At 52.6% G+C, this 8693-nt stretch overlaps 1 protein-coding gene across 1 annotated transcript in view; it reads left to right on the top strand.

Moving 5' to 3' along the window:
* RPS6KA1 (ribosomal protein S6 kinase, 90kDa, polypeptide 1) overlaps positions 1 to 8693 on the top strand; it is a 13666-nt gene that overhangs the window by 914 nt on the left and 4059 nt on the right. The window contains exons 2-13 of the mRNA XM_010289569.1: positions 1923 to 2039; positions 3121 to 3202; positions 3498 to 3578; positions 4378 to 4457; positions 5040 to 5146; positions 5731 to 5768; positions 5905 to 6047; positions 6560 to 6630; positions 6880 to 6968; positions 7167 to 7231; positions 8239 to 8341; positions 8651 to 8693. Of these exons, the coding sequence (XP_010287871.1) occupies positions 1923 to 2039; positions 3121 to 3202; positions 3498 to 3578; positions 4378 to 4457; positions 5040 to 5146; positions 5731 to 5768; positions 5905 to 6047; positions 6560 to 6630; positions 6880 to 6968; positions 7167 to 7231; positions 8239 to 8341; positions 8651 to 8693 (1019 nt within the window). The remainder of the gene's footprint in view (positions 1 to 1922; positions 2040 to 3120; positions 3203 to 3497; positions 3579 to 4377; positions 4458 to 5039; positions 5147 to 5730; positions 5769 to 5904; positions 6048 to 6559; positions 6631 to 6879; positions 6969 to 7166; positions 7232 to 8238; positions 8342 to 8650) is intronic.

Below are 8693 nucleotides of genomic sequence, written 5' to 3'. Positions count from 1 at the left end.
AATTGTTGGGGAGGGAAGGAGCCTACAACTTCCACCAGTCCCATCCCCGGGTCTCTCCCTGCTGTGGGGTCTCTCCCTGGAGAGCTGAACAACGTGGAAGGACGCGCAGGAGGAGACCTCTTGGCTGGCTCAGGCTCCTAGCTCGAAGTGGGAAGCTGTTCCTCCCCAGCGGCTCTCTGCCACGGACTGAGCCTCCAGACGACACCAGAGGTGGCTGCTTGAAGCTGGGAGATCATGTGAACCAGGAAAACGTGCTGCTACAGGGATTTGTAAGATCTTTCTTGACTGTGATCACCGAGAGCAGCAAAAGGCAGGGTAACACGGGGGGAGCTCCTGGCCCCCGCCCGCTCCCCGTGCTGGGGCTGTACGTGCCGCACAGAAGCGTGGGCTTCGCCGCCGCACCTCGGTGTCTGAACAACGCCGGCTCTTGAGAGGGCAAAGCTACCAACATGGAAGCAAAGCCACTTCCTAATCGAGAGAAAAGCCAAGCATGAGCGCGGGAAGGGGAGGGTGCTCGGTGCAGGTAGGCAACCACATCCGCGGGCGCTTGGCGAGGTCACCCTCCCCGAGGAGGTGCTGGGAGGGTGGGGAGTGGGCAGAGGCTGAAACTTGGTTCCTGTTGTTTTTAAAAGCTGCTTTGATCAGGTGGCTTCCAGACCAAGTATCTGAATAGTTTAGAAAATGAAGTGTAACTTTTTTCCCCCAGCTCTGCAAGGGGAAAAACTAAATAGTGGGTCCAGCTTTCTGGCAGCCTCTGGTGGCCACATCTGCCCTAGGGTCAGAGAGCAACCGAGTTCAATGCCCTTTGGAACACAACTGCTGGCCTTCCGGTCCGAATGGCAACCAGGCCATGTCTGAGACTGGATGATGTGGGACTGAAGGGCTAAGGAGCTGTGACTTGCCCTTACAAGACGCACAGCTACAAGGGATTTCTGGCCTGAGAAGGATTCATGTCTGTAAAATTGGGAAGTTGAGTCCAGCCTGCCCCATGGGCTCCGCCTGTGGTCAGCAGGGAGAGGGGCTGGAACGGGTCAAGTTCGGAGGAATCCTAAATACAGATATATTGGCTAGGTATGGTCAAGAGAAGTAGAGGGAAAGGCGCAGCTGGAAGACTAATAGTATAAAAAGTCTCTTCGTATTTGGGTTGCACATAGAAAGCAGCACAAGGTGTTTCTGTTGAGCAGAACTCTGGGCTTTAGGCAGCAGAGGTTTGGACAAGGTTTGCTGGGGAGAGGAGGTGCTTCGGCATCACCTCGGGGTCTGTGGCTGTTCTTGTCTGCTGGCCTGGCTTCGTTGGTGAGCTTATTCTAGATACTGCTGATTAATTCTCTTTTTCTTCTTTATTTTTTTTTTTAAGAAAAGAATGTGTTTTAAACAAAACATGTGCCAGAGACCTTGGCTTCCCCTCAATCTTCTTGAAGGCTTGAGTCTGTTAAAGCATCATCTGTATGTGCTGAAGATGCACTAAGACTTATGTTGCAGAGTTGCTCAGATTGCTGAGCAGATGGGCTCCAACATGTCTGATTTTTGCCAGCCCTGGCCGTGTTTTGACAACAGTGCCGTATTTTTGTGTTGTGGGATTTTTAGTGGCATAAACACTCCTGGTTTTGCCACCAGTGCCTTAAAAAGGAAGGTGCCTTTCAAGCACTCTTCTGAAATGCAGTTCAAAGAAATGCAACGCTCGCGGTGCAAGGAGCAAGCAGAGGATATTTAAGACGGCTGCCTGGTGCAAGCCTACCGATCACTTATTTATTCCAGGTGTTGAAGCCAGGAGATACCTGTGACAAGCACCAACTTTTATGGTTCTCTCAGGTGTGGTTCCTGTGAGCCTGTAGCTACACTCCTTGCTCCTTAATCCGATGGGGCTTGCTTTCCCGTGTTCAGGAGTATATTCCCAGCCAACTGTGTCCCCTCTTTTTCAGGGCGAAGGAGTTGTGAAAGAAATCAACATCACGCACCATGTGAAGGAAGGCTCGGAGAAAGCCGACCCTTCGCAGTTTGAGCTCCTGAAGGTGCTGGGACAGGGCTCTTTCGGCAAGGTGAGTTCACGTCTTCCTGTGTCGTGCCAGATAAGTGATTTTGATGACAAAAGGGACTACCCCCAGCAAAACCACTTTCCTGATTCCCACCAGATAGTGAGAATCTGACTGCTGAGCTCACTTAGCAAAGGGTTGCTTCTAACTTGAAAGGCAACCATAGCGATGTCTTCTCCTACGGGCCAGCCTGTATGTCCAAAGCTCCCCTGTAATTCTTTTTTCAGACGATCGGGGGGAGAGGATCCTGCTTGTGAATGCAGGTGTTGTGCAGGGCAGAGGGACCTCCTGCAGCTCTCTAGCTGGCTGCCAAGCTGTCAGTGGAATTGAGGACTTGAGGACTCGGGCATGTTCCTCTCTTCTCAGAACTGACGTTGTGTGCATCTGGTTTTGGCCGCTATTTACGGTCCAGTTTCCCTTCTGTGAAGGGGGAAGGAAGTAGCCTGTAACTCTTACCTATTTCGATGTGTAAATAATCCGGGTCTCTTACAGACCATCTGCTCACACATTAAATCAACTGCACGTCAATCGGTTACCGGCGCCAACAGTGGGGGCTTGTACAGGACTGTGTGCTGTTGCCTGGGCAAATGCAGCGGTGGCTTTACGCAAAAGAAAAGTGGTGTCTTTTTGAAGCCGACTAAAACCAGGTAGAATGGGACATCAGGGAAGGAGCTAAAAATCCAGAGAGGATGCAGGACCCGGACAATAAGGCTGTCAAACCAGCAAGTCACCAGGAGGCTTTGTGGTGCATTGAAGCATCAGTGCTTCAAGTCACAGCTCCCAGGCACCAGCCACAGCCCCACGGGAACTGCAGGAGTGAGCAAGAGGTGTGGAAGACTGGCGGGGAGGGGAGCGCAGTATAAAAGCACGAGTGCTGTAATGGCTGGAGATAGGGGATGAGAGGAGTCTACACACAGCGCTTCCCTGAAAACCTCATGGAGCTTTGCATGGAGAGCTTGAGGTACAACTCACCAGTCCTGTGGCCAGCGGCTGCTTAGGGTTACTGTGAGGTTTGCCACTCTGGGAGGCATCCAACTCCTACTGCTAATATTTAGTGCTCGGTTAACGTGGCGTTCTTCTGCCTCAGGTTTTCTTGGTGAGAAAAATAACACCACCAGACAGCAACCACCTCTATGCCATGAAAGTGCTCAAGAAGGCAACATTAAAAGGTAGGAGACTCTCACTGTGATGCTCTTATCCTCCACGTCTTAAAGAGCACCGGGGAAATGTCACAGCAGCCACTGCTGGCCCCAGGGTGAGCTGGGTGAGAGGGAAGTATCTTTACCGCAGCGAAACAGCCTCCTTTTTCTCTCCATCTGTAAAAAACCCTTGTTGCAGTGCTGGAGGTGGAAAAGATCTGGCTCAAGCTGCCTGGTACTAAAGGGCTTAAGGCTGGGGGCAAGGCTGACACCGGGTACCGTGTGCCTTCTTCGGTGTCTGAACTGTTCCTCTCTCTTCCCACAGTGCGTGATCGAGTAAGAACAAAGATAGAAAGGGACATCCTGGCTGATGTAAACCACCCCTTTGTGGTGAAACTCCACTACGGTGAGTGTGGAGCTAGTTGGGGTGTTGGGAGAGGGGCTGCAGGCTCGAACAGACACTGGCTGCTTTTAAGCACAATAAAGAAAGATGCTACAACAGGCTCAGCTGCTGTGAGCAGGTAGATGAGCATGAGGCATCCAGCAACAGGCTGCTTGGAGGATGCTGAGAGACTCTCACGGTCCCTATTCAGGTTTCTGGAGACACCTGAAACGGAGAAGAGGCCTGGGTCTGTCTCTATCTCTCCGTGGCTGGGCTGCTCTGGAGCCTTCACAATCCCCTCAACACAAATCTTTTCCTGGAAAGGTCTTTGGTCCCATGGCCGTTCTAGCTATTGAATGGGGAACAGAGCATAGACTGGGAGAAGAGGTCTAAACATCAAATCCTTGGGATTAAAACATTAAATCAGGAGAAATTGAGAAAGCAGAGTTGACTAGTCAAGCCAGAGTTTGGCTGGATTAATGCTCTGACTGTGAGGAAGGCAAGGACAGCTTCTGTCCCTGTGAAGTGACCAGTGCTGTCGGGTAGACAGCCCTTTCAGTAGGGCATCACTGGCTGAAAGGGAACTGACCCCCCATAAAATGAGGATTTTCTGCCCTGCCAGAGCGCTGCTGGTGAGCTCCCATTTCAAGGTCATGGGCAGACTATCTCATTTACCCCACATAATGAGCCCTACCTGTGTTTAACCTGGTAACCACACAGGGCATCTGCACAACTGGAGCCATTGGGCTTTAAGTGATTAATGTAACACCACGGAGCCCTCCCTCGGCGGAGGGTCTGATTCCTGCTCCGGCTTGTGTTTCAGCATTCCAGACAGAGGGGAAGCTGTATCTCATCTTGGATTTCCTTAGAGGAGGTGACCTTTTCACTCGGCTTTCCAAAGAGGTGGGTACGCTCTGGCATCTCGGTGGGTTGCTGAGCGGGTTGCTCTCAGTTCATCGGTGCTTAATTGCCTGGAGAAGCGATTGAGCCTCACAAAGTCTTCGAGAGGGGTGGAAGCAACCTCCAACCTGCTGTTAGCCCAGAGCTGGCAACAGGAGAGGACGTCTTGGGAACCCCATCCTCCGGCAGAGAAGCAGCAGCATAGGAGGCTGGTCTCACTCTGCTGAGCGTCACGTTAAATATGAAACTGGGCGAGAACCATTTTCTGCTGCAATGTTGGCTGGTTGTGTCACTTTGGTGGGACAAGGCGAGGGCAGGGACTGGGAGAGGTAACGAGAAGATGTGCCGGGTGAAGACAACTGGGAATGCAACCTGGTTAACATAAAGGAAGAGTTTTTTTAAAACCTACCTGCTGCTTAGCAACCTGGTTTGGTTTTTCGGTGTCGCTGCTTAACTGATACTTTAGGCTGGCGGGCGAAGCCTGGGAAACTGAGGTATGAAAGGGCAGGAGAGAGCGACATGGACGTGAAAGGTCTTGCACAAGTGTAACCCCAGTGCCTGCCCGCTTCCTCTCCCTTCCTGCAGGTCATGTTCACCGAGGAGGACGTGAAGTTCTACCTAGCAGAGCTGGCGCTGGGGCTCGACCATTTGCACAGCCTGGGAATCATATACAGGGATCTCAAACCCGAGAAGTACGTGCGGCGCAGCCGAGGCAGGGAACCGAGTCCTTCAGTTCAGTCCCAAGCCTTTGGTCAGCAAATGGCTTCTTCCACAAAGAAAAAGCTGAACGATGCCCCGAGGCCGGCCAGATGGGAGGTGGCCAACAAGGCTCCTGCTCCTCCGACCAGCGGTCACGGCCAGGAGTGCTGTGGAGGCAGCATGTGTGCACCACATGTCTGAGCAGTACGCCTTGGCCGTCTCCGGGCTCCAGCTTTAAGCAACTGAGAGCCTTCGGAGGGAAAAGGCACCAGGCTGGGCCTCTGCAGACGCGTACCAGCTGCCTGACTTGCTTATCTTTACCTGGCGTACGGAGGGGATCAAAGGTGGTTCGTTCGATGGGAAGTTGGGGGCGTAGAGAGAAGGATGCTGCTCGTTGTCCCACTCATGTCTTGGTGATGGAGCTTAAAGCGCTGGGGGAAGGGACAGATAACTTTCTCCTCTGGAGAATCCTCTGGATTCTGGGAGCATCTCGGACCAGCCTCTGCTGTGTGTGCTTGTTCTCACCAGCCCTTTGCTTGCAGACAGTAACAACTTGTTTTTTTCATTCACGCTGTAGCATCCTCTTGGATGAAGAAGGGCACATCAAACTCACAGGTAAGGGACTCCACAAAAGCCTTCTGCTCCAGCAAGGTTGGTTCCTGGAATACAGAGCTTCTCGTGGGCCTCTCGGCTCTGTGTGGTTGCTCGGAGCGCGTGGATGCGTGCTGACATAAGTGTTTCTCTTATGTAGATTTTGGCTTGAGTAAGGAGGCTATAGACCACGAGAAGAAAGCCTACTCCTTCTGTGGGACAGTGGAGTATATGGCACCAGAAGTCGTCAATCGCCAGGGCCACTCCCACAGTGCTGACTGGTGGTCGTACGGGGTGTTAATGGTACGTACCCAGCTAGCGTGTCCGGAGACCTGGCTTAGCAGCTGCTCCAGCGGCAGCTCTGAGTCGCCCGTAGGTGATTCCGCACGCCCAGCAGACGTGCTGACCCGGGGATGTTCTCCGCGCTCCCCAAAAGGGCTGCCAGCCAGCAGCGCCTGTTTCTCGGGGGAGGCAGCGCTCCTGAGGCCGTTGTCCCAGCGTGCGGCGTGGGGTGCACGGGGGTGTCCCGGTCGGCCCCAGCGCCGGGATGTCGGTGTCTGTGCGGATCTGGTGCCACCTTCTGGCGCCTGCCGAATCCGAGGGCTCCCGCAGGAGGCGCTGGCTTGAGCGTGTTCCCACTGCAAACCCTGTGAACCGAGCTCCTTCTGAGAAAATAGGATGTTTTTTAGAGCTGGGCTTTGGAGCCCGTGCGAGCTTTTCGCTAGTTTTGGCGAGCTCCCAGATGAAGGTGCAGTGGGATCTGTGCGACCCTCAGGCTTGCTCAGACCTGACGTCCTCTTGTCTTTCCCTCCCAGTTCGAAATGCTCACCGGCTCGCTGCCCTTCCAGGGGAAGGATCGTAAGGAGACGATGACCCTCATCCTCAAGTAAGAGGAGTTTCTCCTTCCTGTATGTATCGGAGGCAAGCTTCTGCTCTTTCTCTGAGCGTGTTGCAACTGGGGGGTTCTCGCAACTTAATGGCATTATTTGGCAAGTGGTTTTATATCAGGAGCTAGTTTGAAGGGCACAGTGTAAATGCCAGACAGATGATTGTACTTTCGGGGGTGGAGGTGCTGCAGCCGGCTTGTGGGTTGACTTCTTTAAACCTGCAACTGATTGCATAACTTCCTCTCCAGAGCAAAGCTGGGCATGCCGCAGTTCCTGAGCTCTGAAGCACAGAGCCTCCTGCGAGCCCTTTTCAAAAGGAATCCAGCCAACCGATTAGGTAAGACTATTTTTTTGTTTGTTTCTGAGCACACCTGATGCTCTCAGATCCTCATGGGTCAGCAGCATGTTCACGCTTGTGCTCGGTTAATGGGCTCGTTTCGTTACAGCCGGGTTCCCTGTAATACCTGGCTGGGTTGCCTTCGCTTTGTCGGTGATCCCAATTTAACGCAACGCACTCCACGGGTGCATCTTTCAGGTTCTGGACCAGATGGGGCGGAAGAGATCAAGCGCCATCCTTTCTACTCCACCATTGACTGGAATGTGAGTATCAGAAATACAAGAGCAAACTTTTACACCACTCGGCACCAGTAAAGCAGTTCCGACTGCAGCAACAGCACAGTCGTGACACTCGCAGACTGACCAGCTATGGGAGAGCTAGCAGTCCCTGTTTCCATCTCTTCCAATAATCCTTCCCGAAACTACAATTCTGTTTGTCATGTGAATAACTGTTTCATACCTGAGTTGCCTATGATCTCACCTTGGTTTGAATTTCCTCATCTCTCAACAGTAAGGTGCAGGTTTTAATTGAGGTTTGGCACAACGCGGATGGTCTTGCACAAAGTGGGAAGGACTCAAGGAGACATTTCTGGCAAGGAAATACCTTGTTTTGTACAGAGAAGCAGGGCCATAACTGAACTGGCATTTCCCAGTTGCTTCTGGCCAACTCCCTGCTTTACCACATAATTTTGTTTCTTCCCTGTTTTCCCTTACTTGGTAATGGATTTTGAAGATCAGTCTTCTAATGCTTTCGAGGCGCCCAGCAAGCCGCTAGACTGAACCTCCAGCAATGCTAGTAACGCTTTATTTCAAATTTTGGCTTCAAGAAGCAATTTTAAAAGGCTACTTCTGGGAGTGCTGGGATACGAATGTCCTCCTAGGGCACATCCTCTGGCTGTCCCTGAGGAGATGTGTGTCAGCAAAGCCCTAATGGGAGTTAGGAGGAGGTGGAAGGGCCTGGCGAGGTAAACACTTTATGGATATTGCCTTTGGACTGGGGACGAGTTACATATAGAACAGTCTTTTTTTTCCTCGATTTAATATATGGTAGAACTTGTAGTATTTCTCCACAAGCTGACTCGAAAGCACCCCACTGGCCAAGAAGTCTTCCTGACTGCTGAGCTGTAGTTAAATGCTAAGCCACAGAGCTGTTTCTAGTTTCAAAAAAATCTCTTCTTGGCCTCTCGTTCCTAGCAAGCCTTTGCACCCTTCCGAGCGCGTGCGAGAGCGTTGACCCGCCGGAGCACTTTCAAGTTGTCTTTGTTTTGCAGAAGCTCTACCGCAGGGAAATCAAACCGCCCTTCAAGCCTGCAGTAGGCCAGCCAGATGACACCTTTTATTTTGACACCGAATTTACGTCACGTACACCAAAAGGTTCGTATGAATTCACGCAGAGCCAAAGTTTCCCGTGTGAAATGGTACTGTGCGGCTTAGCGCTGGTTTGCCGGTGCCAGCAGCGCACGGTTTGCCCCCCGCTAGCGTTGCCGGCCACGGAGGGTTGCAGCGCTGAGGAGGTGGCCCAGCCGCAGGTACGTGGGGCGTTGGGGGCAAGCTCGGTGCCGGCCGGTGCGGCTCTGGTCTCGAATAACCTAAAGAGGAGCCGTAGCTCCCGGGGAGCGAGGGGAAGGCTTCTGCTTCCGCAGGGCTAGCCCTCTTCAAGTTGTCTCTCCGCTCCTGTTGCAGATTCCCCGGGCATCCCCCCTAGTGCGGGGGACCATCAGCTCTT

Source organism: Phaethon lepturus, unplaced genomic scaffold (assembly GCF_000687285.1).
Source record: "Phaethon lepturus isolate BGI_N335 unplaced genomic scaffold, ASM68728v1 scaffold20816, whole genome shotgun sequence".
In the NCBI taxonomy this organism is placed as follows: domain Eukaryota; kingdom Metazoa; phylum Chordata; class Aves; order Phaethontiformes; family Phaethontidae; genus Phaethon; species Phaethon lepturus.
This window is presented reverse-complemented; position numbering and strand designations above follow the sequence as displayed.